General features: G+C 43.0%; 2 protein-coding genes across 5 annotated transcripts in view; both read left to right on the forward strand.

Moving 5' to 3' along the window:
- The window catches only part of LOC122681675 (poly(A)-specific ribonuclease PARN-like), a 108,482-nt gene extending 105,208 nt beyond the window's left edge, over positions 1 to 3,274 (forward strand). Inside the window, exon 18 of the mRNA XM_043884041.1 lies at positions 3,181 to 3,274. Coding sequence (XP_043739976.1) covers positions 3,181 to 3,274 — 94 coding nt within the window. The remainder of the gene's footprint in view (positions 1 to 3,180) is intronic.
- LOC122683791 (poly(A)-specific ribonuclease PARN-like) overlaps positions 751 to 21,654 on the forward strand; it is a 1,255,676-nt gene continuing 1,234,772 nt past the window's right edge. For all 4 annotated transcript variants that reach the window (XM_043887750.1, XM_043887825.1, XM_043887669.1 and 1 more), the window contains exons 1-6: positions 751 to 802; positions 2,182 to 2,225; positions 3,375 to 3,417; positions 4,119 to 4,194; positions 6,387 to 6,497; positions 6,830 to 6,899. In XM_043887750.1, the coding sequence (XP_043743685.1) occupies positions 3,394 to 3,417; positions 4,119 to 4,194; positions 6,387 to 6,497; positions 6,830 to 6,899 (281 nt within the window). In that variant the 5' untranslated portion in view covers positions 751 to 802; positions 2,182 to 2,225; positions 3,375 to 3,393. The remainder of the gene's footprint in view (positions 803 to 2,181; positions 2,226 to 3,374; positions 3,418 to 4,118; positions 4,195 to 6,386; positions 6,498 to 6,829; positions 6,900 to 21,654) is intronic.

Raw genomic sequence — 21,654 nt, forward strand, 5'->3', positions numbered from 1 at the left:
CGTCTGCGCTGCTCAGGCTCCCGGCTGTTCTATATGGAGCGCGCCCCGCGCTGCGCGAGGTTCCAGCCCTCGGGTGTTACACAAAAGCGCGGAAGGAAAAGCTGCGCCTGCTCTCTGTGCCTTCCCCGTCAGAGCGGTCCAGGCAGCCAGGGGCTTGGTGGGCGCGCTATCCCCAGGTGTGGCGCACCCACTCCCTTCCGCGGACCCAGTCTCAGTTTCCGCTGGCGCCAGGCGGGTGCGCGCGCCTTCCGCCCTCCGCGTCCCCAGCCCCAGTCCCCGCCCCGCGCCGGTCGGGTGCCTGCGCCCTGTGTCTCGCCGCAACCTTCCCCTCCCCTCTGCCTCCTGCCTCCGGTGGGGCTGGGCCGGTCCGCAGCCTGCGAGCTCTTCTCGGGACTTTCCCCGTCCCTTTGTTCTGCGAACGGCCGGCAGTGTGTTCCGGCCGGTCAATTTTCTCTCTCTCCTTTGGTCTCCCACAGTTCAAGTTGGCACCTCACAGAAGCTCCCCCCGATTGTCCTCAGGGCACTCAGGCCCGGACCCTAGCCCAAGCAAGGCCGCCTAAGACTCCCTTCCCGGGACGGGTCTCCGTCCTTAGCTCTTTTGTCTCACTTTTTATCTTTTATATTTTGTCCTACCTCCTTTCGAAGACAATGGTCTGCTTTTCTGGGCGCCTGATGACCTCAGCTAGCGATCAGAAGTTGTTTTGTGAAGTTTGCTCTGCATTCGGTTATTCTTTTGATGAATTTGTAGGAGAGAAAGTGGTCTCCCGGTCCTACTCCTCCGCCATCTTGGCTCCTCCCCCCGGTAAGTGGTTTTATCCCTTGCTTTATTACTAAGGCCCGAGTATGTTATATAACTTCTTTGTGTTCTGTCATTGTCAGAAGGAGAAAATGGTTTTCTTCCATCCACCTTTGGAAGAAGTGATGACAGGAAAGGAACAAGCCTAATTAAAATGATAGAACTTTTACATACACTGTTACCAATGTTGTATTTAAAAGTGCACTAAAGAATCTATATTTGGGGGCAGGTTTTTAGGGGAAGAGTCTTTTCTTAAAAGTCTTGCTACTTCATTCAGCATGACCTTTTAGAAGGCATTGGTCTACCTTGCTATATGCTGACCCTGGAACTGGCCATAATTCTAATTTTTTTCTTGCTTGTGAGACTTTCTAAACTGAGAGATTACACTCTTTATTGTCTTTTTGTTTGACTTAGCACTGAAACCGCTTATTCGTGTATTGTTCATTAATTTAACGATAGCCATTGAAAAGCTGGTAAATACTTCAAGCTAGCTAAATACAGACTGTATTTACAGGCTCGAAAAGCTAATGGGAAATGGCAGTTTCCTGTGAAGCATGAATATCGCTGAAGAGAACTGTAGTCACAGTGGGTCAGGAGTATGAGTAGGCAGTGCAGTATGGCAATTATGTATATAAATAAGTTAATTCAAAATGAGAGCAATCTCATTCCAGCTCTAGACTTCCTGATCAAATAAACTTGGGAAATGAATTGCCTAATTTAGGCATTTGCTATTGGTGCCACTTAAGCAATTTTCCAAGTAGTTAAAGTAAGAATCATGTGTATTGGAAAGTCTCTGTTTTAGTGGCCATTTTAACCAATATTTCAGTGGTGTTTCCATTAAAAGTATGATCCAATTTACAGTATGTCCATTTCCTGCATGAACCACTTTATTTTTTTAAGAATTTTATTGAAGTACAGTTGATTTGTAGTGTGTTCATTTCTGCTGTACAGCGAAGTGACTCAGTTAAACATAAATATTCCTTTTCACATTCTTGTCCATTATGCTTTATCACAAGATACTGTGAACCATTTTATTTAAATAACTCTACATGTCTCACTTTACGGTGAGTTGTGTAAGAGAAGTATTACTGATAGTTTTCTACATATAATAGAAACCCTTTTCCCGAACTCTTCTGTTTCAGCCATAAAATGCTCACATATCTATTTTGTTTATGCAGAATTTTAGTATCAGGTCATATGATTCCCAATCAGTGAGGAATTGCCCAAATTTTTAGATATTAGTGAGAAATGGGCCTGACAGTTTAGCTTCAGGGGCCTGTGTTGGTATCATGGTTTGAGAAGAGAACCATGGGACTTGAAATATTTGTTTTAAATATTGCAAATATACCAGTAAAATCATGACAGGTCACGTTCTTGTTTTTTAGGACTTAAATGAATTTAAGGAGGTGACAACATGTGTTTTCCCCAGGTAAGCTTTCCTTGAGGATTTGCCTTTGGTTTAAAACAGCCATCTGGGCATCCATAATTACACAAAGGTATACAATAATTTATTAAAACCATTAGATCATGGTCACAATTCAGTTTTCATAAGCTGGAAAATGGCTTAATAGCTCCACCTTGCTGATGGTTTGCTTTTACAAATGTTGATGATGTTTGTTGTTAAAATGTAAAAATCAGAATTTGACCCAAGGATGAAAATGGACAGCAGCTGCTTTTTTTCTCATCCTGCCTCCCACTGTCTGAGGGACCTGTGAGGTCTGCTTGAGTTGGCGCTTACCTGCCTTGTCTGTTGGGTGAACCTTGTCACAGTGAAGCATCCAGTTGAGGGTATTCAGTTGAGTATTGAAGACGGTTGAATATATAGTTGGATAGAGTTGGATATGTTGAGAGTAGTATTCTGTCATCGGTCAAAAACTGTCTGGCTAGAGAACTCCTTTTTCTCAACTTTGTCAGTGCCTTATCCTGTTGGTGTTGTCCATGGTTAGTATGGTGTGTTCTGATAGATCCCACGTCAGCCGCATGGAGCCCTCAGAGCAAGAGTCTGTATCCGAGGACCTGTCTGCAGAGGACTTGGAGCAGTTGCTCTTTCAGCCAGACTGTTTCTGCCCAATTATCTGCAGTTACTCATATTTATGTGAGAGGAAATAGTATTTTCATACGAGTGTGTGTGTGTGTGTCTCTTTTTTTTTTCTATTGCAATCTCTGAAGCAGAGTAGTGAGAAATAACAGTTGTGTGAGACTGCAAATGCAGGTTTTGACCCTCTAGGATACTATATGGTACAGATCTGGATAGTGGTAGGAGAGGATGAGAGCTTGGGAGCATCAGCCCTGCAGCAGTGTTTGAGCCACGTGCAAACACATGAGGATGTTTGACTTACCCCGATGTCAGTGTGAGCCCGCGCCCTCTGGAACTTCTGTTCCAGAAGTGGCTGTGGGCTTCCCCGCAGCCTTGTGATGAAGTGCCCGGATGAGGGGACCTCATCCACAGTCCGACGTGGTGGAGATGCGGATGACTGATGTGCCTAATGCCCCCGTCCACTATTACTCATTGGAGTAAAGTACATTTTGAACATTGCTGTCCATTGTTTACCTTTTTAAAAAATTCTTCTGTTTTTAGGCTCTTGGATACAAAATTGATGGCCAGCACACAACCTTTTAAGGTATTTTAAAAATCAGAATTATTATTGATAAATTACAGTTTGAAATTTTCCAGATTGCTGCTTACAGCTTTAGAATTCTGGTCAATTAATGAATGTCATTTTCCAATACACCTTCCCCTTAACCACCTTTTGTTCTCTGAAAAAACAAAAAAGATAAAAAAGAAATTGAGGAAAAGACTAGAAATAAATACATCAAATGTCAATAGCAGTTGTCTTTGGGTAGTGGAATTGTGAGGGTTTTTTCCTTCTGAATGTAAATTTTTAATGTTAAAACATATAATGAATTTTTGAATAGATTACAGATGCATACACTCTTTCCTTTTCCTTATTTTACATATTTTGGGTATATAGTCTAATCAAGAGAATTCAGGTAAAAATATAATCATTTGCTTCTTTCTGAAGTGACTTTATATGGCTGAGTGAAATGAATGCCAGAACAGTATAGCTTTCTGGCCAAAGGTCTGTAGATACTTAACACATCTATAAAAACTTTTCATGTGGCTGTACTTTCCATATGGTGGAAATTAAACTTGTGGTTTCTCTCTTATATTGAGAAGAAGGACTCCTGTGTTTCTTTAAAGAACACAAGGGGGCAGTACTAGGTACTTTTTTTTTTTTTTTTGGTCCTGATTGTTCATGAATCTCTAGTAAATGTTGCTCTGAGACGATGACAGCTCCTCCCTGTGTTTCCTGGTTTGCAGGATATCATTAACAACACATCCCTTGCAGAATTGGAAAAGCGGTTAAAAGAGACACCTTTCAACCCTCCTAAAGTTGGTAAGAATATAAATGATCGTAGAAAGCTCCACACTCTCAATGATAATTATGGATGTCTATTATGGAAGAAAGGTAAAACTATTCTAGAAACTAAATAAATTGTACATTTATAAATTTTGGCTGAATTAACTTGCTCATACCCTTGGTTGAGTTGCTGTTTTCTAAATAAAGATGGTCTTCTAATCCTAACTCTACCTTGCACGGGTAGGATTGGGTAGCCTGTTTATTAAGAAGTTTAGCAATGGCATCTTCAGGACTTTTTGTTTCTTAATCTTGGAATTGTCCCCAGACTTTATGGGTCTTCCTTTTGGTTTAAGCGAAGACAAAGAGCTGGTGATTAATTGTCAGGGGTAGAGTGAAAATATACTTTTTGTCTCAGGAAAGCCCAAGAACTGGGTTTACAGATGAGGAAGGAGGGGGCTTCACCTCTGCCTCTTTCAGAGGTAGCTTAGGCACTGGACAGCAGTGGTGAGGAAAACCAGAGAAGGGAGGGACGTTTCTCCGGGGTGGAAATGTTTGCCCTATCTGGCCATGGTTCCACCCATGTGTTTTGGTGAAACTTCCAGGTGTTAGTTACTTCCTTGGTTCCTGTTGATCTTAGTCATGCTGCTGGTATTGTAATTAACATCCCATTAGATGTAGCCTGCAGCTTCCTGAGAAATTGATAACAGGGCTAATGGCTCAGAAATTGACAATGGAAGGTACTAAAGCAGCCAGGAATACAGTTATTTGCTTCCCTTTCTGGAATAGTCCAAAAAAGGAATTAAGAAAAGGGTGGGGGGAGAAAACCTAGACCTTTCCTCTAATAATATAATGGGCAGTATAATGGAAATAATTGATTTTGGAAATAAGTGTCTCAGCTGGTAGTAGAATAGAGGCCATGACTTAGTTGGCTATCACATTAAAAGAGTTTTTTTTTTTTAAGCTTAAAATCTAATATTCGATACTTACTGAGGTTAAAGAATTCTTGCTTAAAGTGCATTGTATTGATATAAAAACAATTATAGCTTTTTCATTGTTAATTTCCACTCATGCTTTTGATTCTGTTGTAACATTTTTGATACTCACTTACAAAATGGTTCTAGGAAATAACTATTTATGAATTACCGTTTTATCCCGTTATTTCTACATAATATTCCAGTAAGAAGAGTTTAGTCTAAAGCAGGTTCAGCAAACCTCATTCTCTCAGCATCTGTGAATATCATTGTGACCAGAGAGGCATGTCATAAAACTGTCTCTCCCATGAAGATGTGCCGTGTTTGCAAGGGCAGCATTACAGCAAATTCTGATCTGTTTTTGGACTTGGTTGTGCTTTCCATCTTTGTATCTGTGAGCTCGGAGACATAGTGAAGGACACTATTGACTTGAACTGCCAACCTTGATGGGAATCTTTGGCTTTTGGGGAGGGTGAGCTGGAGTATTGTCAGATAACAATTACAGAGTGTTTACCATGTACCAAACGTGGCATGAGAGCTTTACTTAAGTGAGCTCATTTGATCCTCACAAAAGCCTCACAAGGGGGCTCTGATTGTCATTGCCCTTCTACCATGGTAGAGGCCCGGAGGGGGCAACGTGTCCCAAGATCACACAGCAGCTAAGTGATAGAGCAGAGATTCAAACTCAGACGGTGGACGCTGGGGGCCATGCTCTTAGCCATTGCTCTGAGGTCCCCAACCTCCAGGATCTAATGCCTGATGACCTGGGGTGGTGCTGATTTAATAATAATAGAAATCAAGTGCACAATAAATGTAACATGCCTGAATCATCCCCAAACCACCTTCACCCCCATGGAAAATTTGTCTTTCACAAAACTGGTCCCTGGTGCCAAAAAGATTGGGGACAACTGCTCTGAAATACCCCTTGCGTCCCAATCAGAGGAGGAGTCATGGTCACAAGAGTGAGTTATGCATGGTTGTAAATAGCATCCAACAGCATGCAGTTGGGAGGCCTGGGGCTGAGTCTTTGATAATGTAACCAAGACACTTCTCTAGTCCAGACCAAAGCCCTCATTTTCAGTGACTCTGTTATCTCAAGGTCTTGTGTGGAGAGAATTAAGAAGGAGATAGCTTTCTTTCTGCTTATTTAGGGTGTTTCTGCCGCACAGACATCTGGGTTTGGCAGGGCAGCATGCTTACCAGTCTTCATGATTTGTGATGACCTTGGGAAGACTGTGTTTTCTTTTTTCTCTTTAGAAAGTGCAGAAGGCTTTCCGAGTTACGACACGGCTTCTGAGCAGCTCCACGAGGCCGGCTATGATGCTTATATTACAGGACTGTGTTTCATCTCCATGGCCAACTACCTAGGCACACGCTGTACCTGCCTCTGTCAACACACCATGGTCCGGAGGGGAATCTTCCCTGTCTACCCTTTCCCTGGGATCCACTCAACCAATAGAAAGTGGGAGGGTTTTGAGGGAGGAGGGGGAGGGGGCTGGGTGGGGGTTGGGGAGTGCACAGGAGGAACCATCAAATGCTTACCTGGGGTTGTGGTACTCGGTCCACATGAGCACTTATTTTACCCTTGCGGAACCGTACTGTTGATTTCAAGATATTTTTTTCCTTTTTCTTTTCAAGATATTTTTTTCAGGCTTTGTCTCCTTGACTGTTTGTGATACTCTGTTTCTTTTCTTCATTAGGTTCTTTTCTTGGTCCTCCAAAGAGTCATGTATCTGCCAGATCAAAACTCATCGAACCTTTTTTTAACAAGTAAGTAATCAGAGTCCCAGGGCCCCAGCCTCCTCTCTTGGTGGAAAAGCCCAGTATCTGGGATGTTGGTGAGGGGTGACTGGGAGCTCTTGGGCATTTTTAGATAAGATATTCCTCATCTCTGGTGACTCAGATGTTTTTTGAAAAATAGAAGTTGACCTTTTCAAAAAGAATGTATTCAATATATTGGCTAAAAAAAATTAGAAAACATTATGAAAGGTAGCACATCTCTTCCAAGACAAAGGACTGACGGCTTCAGAGTTTAAATGTCCCACGAGGGAGACTCTGTGTATGTGTCTGTGTACACAGTCAGACCTATCTAACCCCAACAGGCTTTACAAGTGAGATTATTCTTCATGCTTACATTATTACCTAACTAAATAACGTCCTTTCTGTGAAGATGTTGGTTACACAAATGACTTCTGAGATAACCTGTGGAGCAGTTTTGATGGTCATTGCATCCCAAACCCTCATCTGAATGGATCCGGTGAAGTTGCACCTTCACCGTCGGAGGAAGTCAGTGTGATTGTAGGGAAACGTCTGCTTTCAGAGCATTTCCAAAGAATCTCTAGATTGTCACTTCAAAGCGAGGCTGGCGCTTTCTTGGCACAGTTGAGACTAAAGTTGTGAATGTGATCATCAAGCTGGCCACAGCCTGGCTTTGTGCCAGGGCCCCAGGCCTTCGTCTCTACCCCGGCTCTCTCCGCAGGGCTGGTTCTGGGAGGCTTAGGTGAGCCAGACAGAAGTGGGCAGCCCACATCACTCACCATTTCTGAGAGAGCCATTTCAGGGTCGGCTTGGTGACGTCATTTCCTTATATTGTGTGCGGCATTTTACATGTCTATTAGTGCTTTCCCAAGTAAGAATGCCGTCTCCTCCGGAGTTTATAAATTCTGGTATCACAGTGCTTGTTCATAGGTGCCATGCTGCAGAGTCAGAAGTTAATTCCAAACATCTGGATTCCTACAGGTTTGGAATTTTTGTAGTCTGAGTTAGTGAATTCTGTCATCCTGTGGCTTCTTCCTTTTTAAATCTTTGTTCTTTTCTGTGGAAGTTCAGAGGTAGATGTGTTTGATTTTTCAAAAACATCTTTCACTTCAAAAAAAGTCTTTCAAAGAGGATTGGGTAACAATGTAGTATATATTGAAAATTAAGTTGAATTTTTCTGCATGGAAAAGTAGTTCTGCCACCAGTTAAGTTCTTGCTATCTATCCAGTTCACAGTGGGATTTTCTAACCCCTTAACTCTAAATTGGGGGCAGTGTTTATCTTTGTAAATCTTAGGCCCGCTTATGGCATCAACCGTGGAACCTGTGAGTGACACTAAATACATTTGGATTGTGGCCTTTCTGGCATTTTTATGCATGTGATGTTAAGTTTGTCATTCAGCAGTATTTTGCAACTGGGGAGATGTTTACTTCCATTTAAATATTTAAAACAACAATCCTGCTTCTGCACTAAAATCAGCTCCTAATAAAGTCAGGTGATGGTTGCAAATGGGGGTAGATAGAGGATGTCTCTTGTTTATCAGTTATCTGTGTGGCCAAAATGAAGAGCAGTCAAAGTAGGCTTTGGTTTATAAGTTTAAGTGAAGTGAAAGTTGCTTAGTCATGTCTGACTCTTTGCAACCTCGTGGACTGTAAAGTCCATGGAATTCTCCAGACCAGAATACTGTAGTGGGTAGATGTTCCCTTCTCCAGGGGATCTTCCCAACCCAAGGATCGAACCCAGGTCTCCTGCATTGCAGGAGGATTCTTTACCAGCTGAGCCACAAGGGAAGCCCTTTAAAAGTTTAAATAAGACTTTATATATTTCTAGATCAATTTAGTATTGCTAATTATGGGCAAAGATATTACTCAGAAGAACTGGGCAGTAAACACATAACTTAACTTTAAAATGGAACTGGTGTCCATTCAGATTATTTTTTTGCTAAAACCTAGATGCATACCAAAAATAGTTGAGATTTAGGAATCTTCCTGTGATATTGCACTGAAAATTCTTGCCCAATTTGATTTTTTTCTCTATTTTTCCCTATCTGTGAAGGAAGAATTGTTTCTTTATCTTTGAAGGGAAAAAGATCCTAGCAGGATTTAAAGTGCAAAATAAGGACTATTTTTATTCTATATTGGACTAGCTTGGTTAAGTATAGCCACCCATTCTGAACCTGTTAAGAAAGTGGGAAAAGCAGTTGCTTTTGATGTTGTGAGTGGACGCATGTTCAGTTGCTCAGACGTGTCCAACTCTCTGTGACCCCTTCGACTGTAGCCCACCAGGCTTCTCTGGCCATAAGATTTCCCAGGCAAGAATACTAGAGTGGGATTCCATTTTCTCCTCCAGTGGTTCTTCCCGACCCAGGGATCAAACACGCATCTCCTGCATCAGCATGTACATTCTTTACCACTGCACCACCTAGGAAACCAATATTGACCTCATTCTTACTTAAAGGCAGGTTTCATTTATGATATTAAACCTTGATTTTGTTACTTTTCTTCAAAATTGCTCTTGTAAAAAGCTGTGCAACAATTGCTATCAGTGTTATCTCAAGCAGTTGATTTTAGAAGAATCTAAATCTTTCTGAGGGTTTATTTGTTTTTGTTGTTATTCAGTCACTAAGTCGTGTTGGACTGTTTGCAACCCCATGGAGCACAGCATGCCTCGCTTTCCTGTCGTTACCTCCCAGGGTTTACTCAGACTCATGTCCACTGAATCAGTGATGCCATCCAACCATCTCATCCTCTGTCACACTCTTCCTCCTGTCTTCAGTCTTTCCTAGCATCAGTCTTTTCCAATGAGTCGGCTCTTTGCATTAAGTGGCCAAAGTATTGGAGCTTCAGCTTTAGTTTCAGTCCTTCCAGTGAGTATTCAGGGTTGATTTCTTTAGGGATGACTGGTTTGATCTCCTTGCTATCCAAGGGACTCTCAAGAGTCTTCTCCAGCACTGCAGTTTGAAAGCATCAATTCTTTGGCGCTCAGCCTTCTTTTTGGCACCTGGCTTTTCTCAATGTAAGCTTAACCAAACACACATATCCCTAATAAGAATTTGGGTGGACATGAGATGACTTACACGTGTAAATAATATTTTGCTTTGCTCTCACAAGGTTTATGTTTAAAAAGTAGACCTTGAGTGGAGATAAACCCAGCCTATTTCTGCATTATTTTAAATTAGCATCTGACTGTGTTCGGTGTGCCTTTTGGGGAAGCTTTACCGAGTCAGCTATTGAGAAGATCCCAAGACAGTTGGTGCTTGAGCAGATTGCAGAGATGGAGTGTAGTACAGGGCACTTTCTAAGCCCGATTTGTCCAGGGAAATGTCCCGGCAGGACTTTGCAGGGTACCATTTGTCTCTTTCCTTTCCTGGGCTCCTTGTGTGTTTCTCCCTTCTTTTTTGGACTCAGAATGAAAGTCCTAAGATTGCTGAACGATGGAAATCGGGATGAGACCACTGCTAATGACAGGCTGTGTGCAGCGTGCTCTTCCTCTATGTTGCAGGCTCTCTGCTCAGGAAATGGTTTACCTTCTTTTATGACCTTGGTCAGTTTTCATCAATGCATAGAAAACCAGACTTAGAGAAGATCCTTTGGTCAAATCCTTTTAGGCCCGGAAGGAGCTAAAAATACTTTCTGCTTATACTTTTTATTGCACGACAGAAAGCACATAATCAGACTTCAGTGTTATGTTTTATTAACAGCCATCTGTTTCTGCAAGACACCTTGAGCGCTCTTGTATTAATAGATAACCTTTTATGAAGGGTTTTGGGGAAAGGTTATTTTCGATTTTTCTCAGTTCTTAGAAGGAGGAAGGAAATGAACATGTATCTTATTTTGGCCAGTCTCTAAGTAGTGGGATTAAAAAGGAAGAGGTGCCTGCACTCTACTGTAAAGGACAGCTGCGTCATGCTTGGCACAAGTGTTCTGATTTTTTTTTAATTTTCTTTTAGAAGTCTCTTGAATTTGTTACAGTATTGCTTCTGTTGTTTATGTTCTGGCTTCTTGGTGATGAGGCATGTGGGATCTTAGCCCTGGACCAGGGATCGAACTCACACCGCCTGCTTCAAAAGGCAGATTCTTAACCACTGGACCACCAGGGAAGTCCCACAGCATTCTGAATTTCAACGGGAGTCTTCCTAGGATGACAGGGCCATGTGTTCCATCTAAGCTGAAGATAAGACAATTCATTTCCTCCTCTGTAAAAACAGGACTGGAACTACCCCCCTCCCATGTAAGTTATAGAAGTCACATGAGATGCTAAAGGACTTTGATAGTTCCTCAGACTTAGTAGGTGGCCAGGGTCTATTATTTTCCTTTCCTGAAGTACAAGAGAATTTGACATGCTGGGAAATTCAAAACAGTAGATAATGGTAGCAGCATGTGTTTTTGTTTTAAGTTTCATGATAGAGAAGAAAATGGATTGAAGTGCTGATTTAAAACTGGAGCAAATGTGAGGCATCCACTTTCCCTGTACTCACCTTTTAGTGTTTGCTTAGGAAAAATCAGAGGACAATGAAGTCTGTCAGATTGGTACATAATAGAAGCAAGATTGCTTTGATTTGAAGCATTTTAGAAAGTTTTGTTATGCAGATGAATCCAGCAATTTATGGAAGGTTGTATAGCTACACAACACAATGATAAGTGGCGAGTAGGAGGAATGATTACGGCACCTGAGATAAAGCACACTGATGTCTTCTCCCTTTTCCTCCATGGAGAGCAGTCATGTGCGGGCAGTAAGTTCTTTCTGCTAATATGCCTGTGCTTCACCTTTAATATCAGAGAGATTTTTTAAACTGAAGGGTTGTAGAAAAACAAAATACTTCAGATCCGTGCGAAACCTCCTTTCACTGGTGCTGGACGGAACCACGCTTATTGTCTCAGTTACCAGCAGCCACCCTTCACGTTGAACCATGTCGTTCACTGGTGACCCACGTGTCCGGAAGTGCAGATCCTGCTTGTCTTTCATGAGAGCAGTACTTGGCCCCTGCAGGGCGGCTCTCACCTTACCCTCTGCGGTCCTGCCGGCCTCTTCTCATACAGAGGAGTGAGAGGCGCTGGAGCAACAGGAGGGCGAGGCCGGTCTGCCCTGCGCGCGTGCTCAGGCACTCAGCCTGAGTGTCTGACTCTGTCACGCCGCTGACTGTAGCCCGCCAGGCTCCTCTGCCTGTGGGTTTTCAGGCAAGAATACCGGAGGAGGCTGCCAGTTCCTCCTGCAGTGGATCTTCCTGACTCAGAGGTCAAACCCGTGTCTCTTACATCTACATTGGCAGGTGGATTCTTTATTAATGTGCCATCTGGGAAGCCTCCCAGCAATTGCTGTTGGGTTTTAGCATCCTGGGTGAGGGAGCCAATATGTCTTCATTGAGATCCTGGTAATGTTGGGTATCAAGTCCATTGTGGTTCTTTTTTTTTTTAATAATTTAATTTGTCTATTTTTGGCAGTGCTGGGTCTTCGTTCCTGCTCTGGCTTTCTCTAGTTGGGGTGTGTGGGGGCTACTCTGGTTGCAGTGCTCGGGCTTCTCATTGCAGTGGCTTCTCTTATTGCGGAGCATGGGCTCTAGGGTGCTTGGGCTTAGTAACTGTGACTTGTGGGCTCAGTAGTTGCGTTGCATGGGTTTAGTTGCTCCGCGGCACGTGGATCTTCCCAGATCAGGGATGAAACCCTTATCTCCTGCATTGGCAGGTGGATTCTTTACCACAGAGTCACCAGTGAAGCCCATGAGTCCATTGTTTTAAGTGTTAGAGTAATTTCCCTCAAGAGCTTTCCAGCTTTACAACATAAGTGAGAGGTGCAATACAGTTTGTGCTGTTGGGAAGGCCTACCTGTGACTGTCACAGTGCTCAGCATAATGGGTTTCCATATGCGTTTCATGTGTTAAAATCATTTGGTTAATTTCTCCAGTAGAACTGCCTCACTTCAGGGTCCTGTGTAGTAGAGAGCAGCTGTGGTCTGTGGGATCAGGTACCTGGATTTGAATCCCAGCCCTGCTCCTTATACCTGGACCCCCTTGAGCAAGTTACCCTCTGTGTGCCTCAGCTTCCTCATCTGTAGTTGAGAACGATGGTGCCCATTGGATAGGGTTGCTGTCAGAGTGCCACGGGAGAATGTGTATAAAATGCACAGTGCCTGACATGTCATAGGCCTCAGTCAGCTTGTCACTGCTTTGGGGACATTTATACTTTGAAGACTTCTGTTGACCAAATGCTGGGAACAAATGGAGAGCTTTTCATTTTTAAAGAAAATACCATATAATCATATCTTTAGTACTGTAGGCCTCTTATAAGGTGGGCTTTGTATTCAGTTATGAGCCTTGATCAGAAAAAAGAGGGATAGCGGGATAAAGCATGCTTGTAACTCAGTGGTGCTCAGGAAGATTTGCATGTATGTCTTTTTGCTTTTTATTTCCCCCTTTGAGGCATATGGTTAAATCTCAGTCTGGGCTGGGCAGCATTTCTAGTTGTAGGTTTTTATTGGGAGAGGAAAGTAAAGAAGTAGCATTTACTAAGTGACCCTTTGAAAGTGGTTTCTTTTTTTTTTTTTTTTTAACAGCTTTATTGGGATATAAATTTGCACGCCATGCAATTCACCCATTTAAAGTGTACAATTCAGTGGTTTGGGGTATGTGACATTATGCATTTTTTAAAAAAAATTATGGTAAACTATATGTAACATACAAGTTGCCATTTTAACGATTTTTAAGCGTACAATTCAGTGGCAGTAAGTACATCCACAGTGTTGCACAGTTGCCACCACTATCTGTTTCCAGAACTTTTTCCTCACCCCAAACAAACTCTGTGGTCATTAGGCAGTAATTCCCCATCCCCCTGCTCCCCTCAGCCCCAGGTAAACCTCTCACCTGCTTTTCTGTCGATGCATTTGTCCTTTTGTGAGCTGTTTCTTCTTGAGCAACTCATTGCTTCAGTGAGATCTTAATCTATTGAAACAGTACCTTGGGTTTCCCAAATCAGTAGGATGGAAATAATCTCCAAGCATTGGCTTGGTTTGATTGCCCTGAAAGTGACGCCCTGATTCTCATGAAGGTGAAGGACAAGGTGAGCCTGCCTTGAGCGTGGGGCTTCTTAAGGCTGGAAACTAGTGCTTGTTTGCAAACTAGTCGTTGAGTTCTCCCAGCAAGGGGTGCTTGCCTCAGACTGATACTGCCTTACCTAATTTCTGCCGTGCAACCTTATTTTCCCAAGATTGATCAGGCAAGCTGCTTCTGTGGCTTTATCATAAGGCCACTTTCTAGAGACACCTTAAGGGAAACCCACGCCACACACCTCTGCTCGGCGTGCTAGCCCCGTGGGCCCCTTCTGCCCTTGTATTGGCTCTGGTTGCTTTAAAGTATGTGTCTCTCTAGCTTAATAACTTGTTTATCATTACAATTTGTAGAGGTTAGAAAAAATCAGTCCCTGGATATATGTTTAAGCAGCTTGCCTCCTTCTTAGCAGGATATCATTTTAGTTTCCTGTGATTCCTATTTGAATCTCCACAAGCGTGGTAGGTGACCTGAAACAACAGACATTTATTCTTTCACAGTTCTGGAGGCCAGAAGTTTGAAGTTAAGGTATAGGTGTGGCTGTGCTTCTCCCACAGGCTCTGGGAAGGATCTGTTCCTTGCCTCTCTAGCGCCTGGGGATGCTGACACTCCCTGGCTAGTCACCATGTCACTCCAGTCTCTGCCTCCCCCTCTGTGTGTATCCTGTCTCCCTCTTTCTTTTGTAAGGACAGTTGTGATGGTATTTAGGGTTCACTTGGATAGTTTAAGATATGTCCTCATGTAAGGTCCTTAACCTAATTTCTAGTTCCATCTGCTAAGATCCTTTTTTCAAATAAGGCAGCATTCAGAGGCTTTGGGAGTTAGGCTGTGGACCTCGCTTTCTGGAGGCCTGTTTATAGGCATGTTGGTAGTAAAGCCCGTGTTCTTAGGTAGTCCTTGCCTTGCCTTGGCCCTGGCTGTAAGCAGATAGGTCATGGTTATTTCCAAGTCTGTTTCACAGTTAATTTATATGAGTCAGAGGTTAGCAATTTACCCTAAGAAATTTGCAAGAAAAGAAGTGAAGAGAGGTGAAGTTGCTTAGTCCTGTCCGACTCTTTGCAACCCCATGAACTGTAGCCCGCCAGACTCTTCTATCCATGGGATTTTTCAGGCAAGAATACTGGAGTGGGTTGCCATTTCCTTCTCCAGGGGATCTTCCCAACCCAGGGATCAAACCCAGGTCTCCTGCATTGTAAGCAGACTCCTTACTGGTTGAGCCACGAAGGAGTTTAGACTAGCTGCCAAATATCTTCTCCACTGAACATCTTCCATGGTTCAGAGTGTTTCACCCACAGCGACTATAATTTCTGACAGCATCCCTGAGGAGGTAGGTAATAAGGTCCCCCATTTGCAAGCTGAGGCCATCTGCCGCGGGCCCCAGAAACAGTTGAGTCAGGGACAACCCAGGTCTGTCCTCAGCTGGGGATAGGATTCTTCCTCCAAAGCATCATTCTCTAAAAGAGACAGCTCAACAGTTAGTAGGACATTTTCTTAAGAGACAATGCTAGTATCGCTGAAAGATTTCTTTCTCTGCATGTTTGGTTTGGGCAGTGATTCTAAAAGATGTTGACTTGGACCACCGGATCGAGTGCGACCAGTTTCCTCTGACATTTTGCAATCTGCTGTTTTATAGGTCCAGCAGACGTTGCCTTTGTACAATGTTTAGTTTAACACTTTTATTTGATGTAATTTGATATGGTTCATTTGATGGAGACTGTTTAAACATGCTGCTGACTTTCTTTCCTTTTGCCTTTCTTCCCCGCACTGTCCCCCCTCCCCCCCCACACACACTTGTTTCTTGCATTACATCTCTGAGAAGGGACATGAGTTGGCTTTGGGACAAATGTTGGGTAACTCTCTATTTGTCAAGATATCAAGTGACTAGATTGGAAATTGCACGTGCACCCCTCTTCCCCCCACCCTGAGTGAAATGAAAATAACTGGTGCCACAAGGACTCTCCTCTACCCAGTGGTTGCCCTCTTATTTTACACAAGAGCTTTAGTGAGCAAAATAAGTGAGCTTATTTTGTGAGAGATGTCTGCATGCTTCCTATCCTGGATGATAAAATTAGTTTTTTATGGCGCATAAATATGTATAATGATGAGCCTTTGCATACACGGTTCTCATGAAGTGCTTTTTACTGCTGTGCCCTGAAGGAAATACCGAGACCATTTGCAAGAACAGTAGAGCTGGCAGTCGTTAAAGGTTTCAATTTTCCTCTGGAAGGCTTGGGACTTGGAGTTAGGTGCAAATTAATTCACCACTCAAATCGTGTTGAGATGAGATTGTACTCAGCATCTCCGTATTCCGGTCTGTAGTGGCATAAGAGGAGTACAGTTTTGCTTGGAAATCTGTTCTTTGAGGTAGAGCTTTTTAGGAAGAGATATGTAGTCTTGAAGAAATGCGCATGTTTACTCATTAAATGAAATACTGAGTTTCTAGGTGGAAGAATGAAAAGTTTGGGGCCTGGAGGGTTTTCCTTTTGCTCAGGCAGAACCAGAGTAAACACTGTCCTCTCTTATGAAGACAGGCTGTGACATCAGAAATCCTAGATCATCCAGGCCTGTGTGTGTGTGTACAGATCTGACCTTACAGGAAATAAAGGTCCTGTATTCAGACACCATTATCTCACTCACCCCTAGGATGGGCCGATTCACAGGGTTTCCCTGATGGTGATCTTGGTGTGTGGGGGGCAGGTGTGACCGTGAGGCCGGAGGCCTGGGAGCAGCTGGTTCTGCGCTGCAGACGTGGGAAGGTTGTCCTCTGACCTGTAGCAGCATGGCTCTCTTCTCTGCTCCTTCATCCTGGTTGCTTTCCTCAGTCCACCCAAAGCTCTTCTCAGAGAGCAGCCTCATTTCTTATATCTGGACTCTGCCCCGTTGCACGAAGCTATAATTTAATCAGCCCTTAGAGCATTGCCAAAAAAGCCAACAAAAGCCTATATCTGAGATCTTACATCCCGAGTTCTTGCACTAGAGGTGGTTGAGGACGCGAGTCCTCATTTGTCCCTTAGAGGCTCCTGCGGGGACTGTAGGCTCAGTTTCACATGAGGCTGTGGGAAGAGCTCAGGTTAAAAGCCGATGTGAAGGGGGTATGGGCTTCCCAGGTGACATCAGTGGTAAAGAACCCGCCTGCCTGCCAGTGCAGGAGATGTAAGAGACGTGGGTTCAATCTCTGGGTCAAGAAGATCCCCCGGAGGAAGAAATGGCAAGTCGCTCCAATATTCTCGCCTGGAGAATTCCACGGACAGAGGAGCCCAGCGAGGTTGCACAGTTGGACACGACTGAAGCGACTTAGCTCACACGCACGTGAGGGGGTACCTGGCAAAGAGATGGTGAGGCCCTTAGTGTAAGACTGGTAATGGGGAAACTTTGGGTCTGAATCTGTCTCTACTCCCATGCTGGCCAAGGGTAAGCCGCCGGAGTAGGAAAAAGCTGCTTCCTCATTCCCTGTGTGATAGGACTCGGTGCCTGTCCTCTAGACGCCAGAGGATCAGAGGAGGCTGAGTGCGCCGTAACAAACACTTATTTTAGTCAGGAACCTTGTCCTTTTAAAAAATAGTATATTTTTATCCTGATTGAAACACAAATTACCCACTTGTAATTCTACCAGCCAAAACGAAAAAAAAAAAAAAAGCTGTCATTTGGTGTGTTTCCTGCTAATTTTCTATCTCTATTTCATTTGCTAATTGAGATTGTACTGGTTTATGATTTGGTAACTTAAAAAAATTCAATAAAGGATTTTTCCAAAGACGTTAAAACCGGTGGTCAGCAGCATCGCATTGCTGGTCTTCAGTGGTTTGTCAGGTGGGACATCCTGGTCCTCTTATAACCTGACCTGTGTGTCGGGCCTTCTGTCAGGTGCACAGGTATTACTGGTTTCTTGCCAGTTGTCTCTTTTCTTTCTTCTCTTCTTTTAAATTTATTTATTTGGCTGTGCCGGGTCTTCGTTGCGGCATTCGGGATCCTTAGTTGCGGCATTCGAACTCCTGTGGGATCATGACTCGCAGCATGTGGGATCTAGTTCCCTGACCAGGTATTGAACCCAGGGCCCCCTGCACCGGGAGTGCAGAGTCTTAGACACTAGACTACCAGGGAAGTCCTGCCGATTGCTTCTTTAAGTGGCCCTGAGTACAAGTCACTGATCCACAGTCTTTTTCTGCCATCACTTAGCAGCAGTGGAAACCATGCTGCTGCAGGAGCTAAATGAACTGTTTCCTTTCATTTCTGAATAGAATTACTGGCTTTACACGTAGACTCGGTCATGCGGAATTTTAACGAACTGTAATGATCTCTTTGGTTCCCAGAGGTTTGAGCCTCGGTGCAAAATATTCCTGAATCACCTTCAGGACTTCCTGTCTGCATTTTTGAATGTTACCTTTGCCCTTCTTGTTTTCTTGAGCACAGCTGCATAAAACAGGTTAATACCAGCACTGTTTTGCCATCCTTTTTCACATTGGACAACTGCAAATGATTCAGATCAGCCACAGTCCAAGACACGCTCTTGTGTCATCAAAGAATACCCTCTGATCTTAGTGTACCTCTTTTGAGCTGCTCATTGTGTCTCATGCTTGCCAGAATTGGGGTCTGAAGCGTGTTGGTAAGGTCGGAGAATTTTGACAAGTTTGGAGATTCAGTGTGTGTGTGTGTGTGTGCCAGCCTTGGAGGCCGTATTATTGACTAAAGCTTGTGATGCGGAGGGGCTGCTTTGTTGCCAAGTTACAGAAAGGGTTGGACTTTTGCCAGTGAATTGCCAAGAGAGTAGTTTACGCCATCTTTTTTTACATTCTTCTTCAAAATGAGGGAAACAGTGGTCAGCAATTGTTTCCCCCAGTTGACATCTTGCAGAGAACCTAGTTGTTTGCCACAGTTGACCTCCTGGTTTCAGGGAATGGTGGAAGCCTTGTTATTGCTGCCTGGATGTTGAGGTAGTCCTTGGTGTTTGTTTTAATAGTTTTGTGTTTCTCTTAAGTCAAAATGATTTACTGCAAACAAATCATTGAGACTAATACCTTTTTGGAGAAGTTGAGACAAGTCATTATTACCCAGCTGATCAGTGAATCATCATTCGTGGAAATTAACACAGTCTTGAACATACTTTTTTTCTGTGAACCCAGTGATTTTCAGTTCCCAGGTTCTGAGTCAGTGGGGCTTAAGTGGGTGGGGCCCAGGAATTTGCATTTCTATCAAGATGCCTATCTGGGGAAACACATTTTGATAAGTGCTCAAGCTTCTAGGCTCCTAAGAAGCTTTATGTCTGAAATGAAATTCTCCTGTGACTACAAGCCTTCTAACATAGTCTGGATCAGTGTCACACTGCCATGGTCAGAAAAGAATGTCAGCAGATGACTTTCCATGAGTGCCATGCAGCATATGGGCAGCAGAGCCGGGTGGCTGTTTTGGACATAAAGACATTGTCCACAGCCTGTTCTGTGGAGCCGATTAAGAGGCTGAGCTGAAGTCATCCAGTCTGCTGAGTGAATGACCCCGGAGTGTACTGTGCTCCACCCTTGGATCTGTTGGGATGTTTGAAAGCCGCGCTAAACAACATCGCCAGTGTCATCACAGAACATTAAAAAACTGACAGATGCCCCAAAGGGTAGAATTTATTTTATAGCATCTAGAATGTGAACATGAGTCATGTAGTGTACTGGGATAGAATCCCAGTGTACGATTGGCCCTTGTATCAGATGGGAACTTTAATTTTAGTCTTTGACAGAATCATTGTCAGTCCTTCAGAGAATAAGTGCAAAAATAGTGTTTCATCAGGAAGCTTGCAGGAACGTGGCCAGGGCCCCACACAGTCTTGTGTGTCTCTACCAAATTATAGCCACCCTGAATCTTCACTGAAATAAAAATAACATTTCCTGCAAGCAATGGTCCGAGTGTGTTTCCAATATCTGCAGATGAAAGGCCTTCTGGGAGAGACTGTTCTTCAATGCAGTTCACAGGGAAGGAGCATCCTTTCATGTGCTTGTCAGTATTTCTGCTCGCCTAGTGCATTTCTCTTACGTTAAAATGAAAACTGTTCGGTCAGATGAGCCACACATGAGGTATTTTATCAGATCATCCCAGGGTGTCAGTGTAGGCCATCTGACAGCCAGTCAGTATGAGGCATGCATGCAATGAAATGTTTTAATTTTCCCTCAAAAGGGCAGGCGGGGATGCTTCCAGAGCAGTGGCCTGCAAACTGTCTGGCCTAAAAGGAGAGGGAGGCCCTCGGCGAGTTGACTTTGGTTCTGTTCCACAGATGCTCAGCTCCAGTTTTAGAATTGGTTTCCCAGTTGCATGGGGTGCAGTCAGCCAAGTCATACACAGATTGGTTTGCGTGTTCTTCCAGGGTTTGGGGTGATTTGCTTCTCTGTAAAGCCCAAACATGAAGCTGGAGGGATGAGTGAGAAGGGCTATTAATATAATTCATTTGGAAGGGGTTTCTATTTAGTTAAAGTATTGAGTAAGCAAACAAGGTAGTGTAGGATTAACTAACTTAAGAAAAATCTTTTGAGTGTTTCTGCTGAGAATAAATTTTTACTGAGTTTGAACAGAAATGATACTTATAATCGAGATGAAATATTAAAGGACAAACAGCCAGTGTAATGCTTGACAAAATGTATCTTTAAAATTAAGAAAATATATATTTACATGGTGAGAGAATTGGGGAAATCTGCTTTTTAAATGTCACCCTTGTTTGTATTTATACATTAGATTTTCTAAACTTGTTGAGGCCACATGACCTTAAGAGGAAAACAGTATTTTTAAAAGAAATAAAGCAGCTGAACACTCAAACTTGTGATTTTTCTTTATATTTGTCTCCCCACAGCAGGTGGGGTAGTGCACAGGATATACGGATTGATTCTACTGGTGTTTTCAGTTGAACTTTCTCTAAGGAAATCTCTAGTTATTACCCCTGGGGCTCGCAGTTCTGGTAGCCTCTGTTTTAAGTTTAAAAAATAATCATAAAAGGATTTTTGAAAAACAAAACTCAGTTTCCCAGAACCATTGGCTGCTTTTTTTCAGAGCAGGGAGTGGGGAGTATTTTTTATTTTTGGTTTAATGATACCAGTGTTTTACAAAGCTGTCACAATAGTATAAAATTTTGTGCTTTTTTTAAATTAAAAATTGCCCTACAAGTTACTGATGTTTTGAATTTTTTGAAAGTTATCTTGAAATTAATTCTGTTGGAATGATGAACTGTAATTTACCCACGCACATAGGTTGTTGAATCTGGAGGTTGATTTTGATTACTGGTGCCTTTGAAGGTATAGCAGTGAACATCTTGTTGATTCAGTTTTTATTCTTCTGTTGAAATTTGGGTACACAATTTATTTTTATAGTGGTTGATATGTTTCTTCAACTTTTACTGAAAATTGTTTTGGTTTTTTTTTTTTGTATTTTTGGTTTAGAGTTGGGAGCCATCTCTCAATTTACTAAATGGAGAATTGAGAATTACGTGAACCATAAAATTATTGATCCTTCTAACTCAGGACTAACTCATCAGGTTCTGGTTGTCAGTAGTAATAACAACCACTTTCGAGGGGAATCTATGCTTTTATATGTCTCATTGTTTTCTGGCGTTGCAGGCGGTATCGATTAAACTGGGTGAACCAGCTACCAGATCCAGAATAGTACACTTGAGCCTAAATTAGTGAACTAAAAATAAATTTGGTTTCTTAGCCATAGGATTTGGTTTATTAAATTGTAGGCTAGGCAACAAGTCCTCAAACCGCAG

Source organism: Cervus elaphus, chromosome 1, assembly GCF_910594005.1.
Source record: "Cervus elaphus chromosome 1, mCerEla1.1, whole genome shotgun sequence".
Classification (NCBI taxonomy): Eukaryota; Metazoa; Chordata; class Mammalia; order Artiodactyla; family Cervidae; genus Cervus; species Cervus elaphus.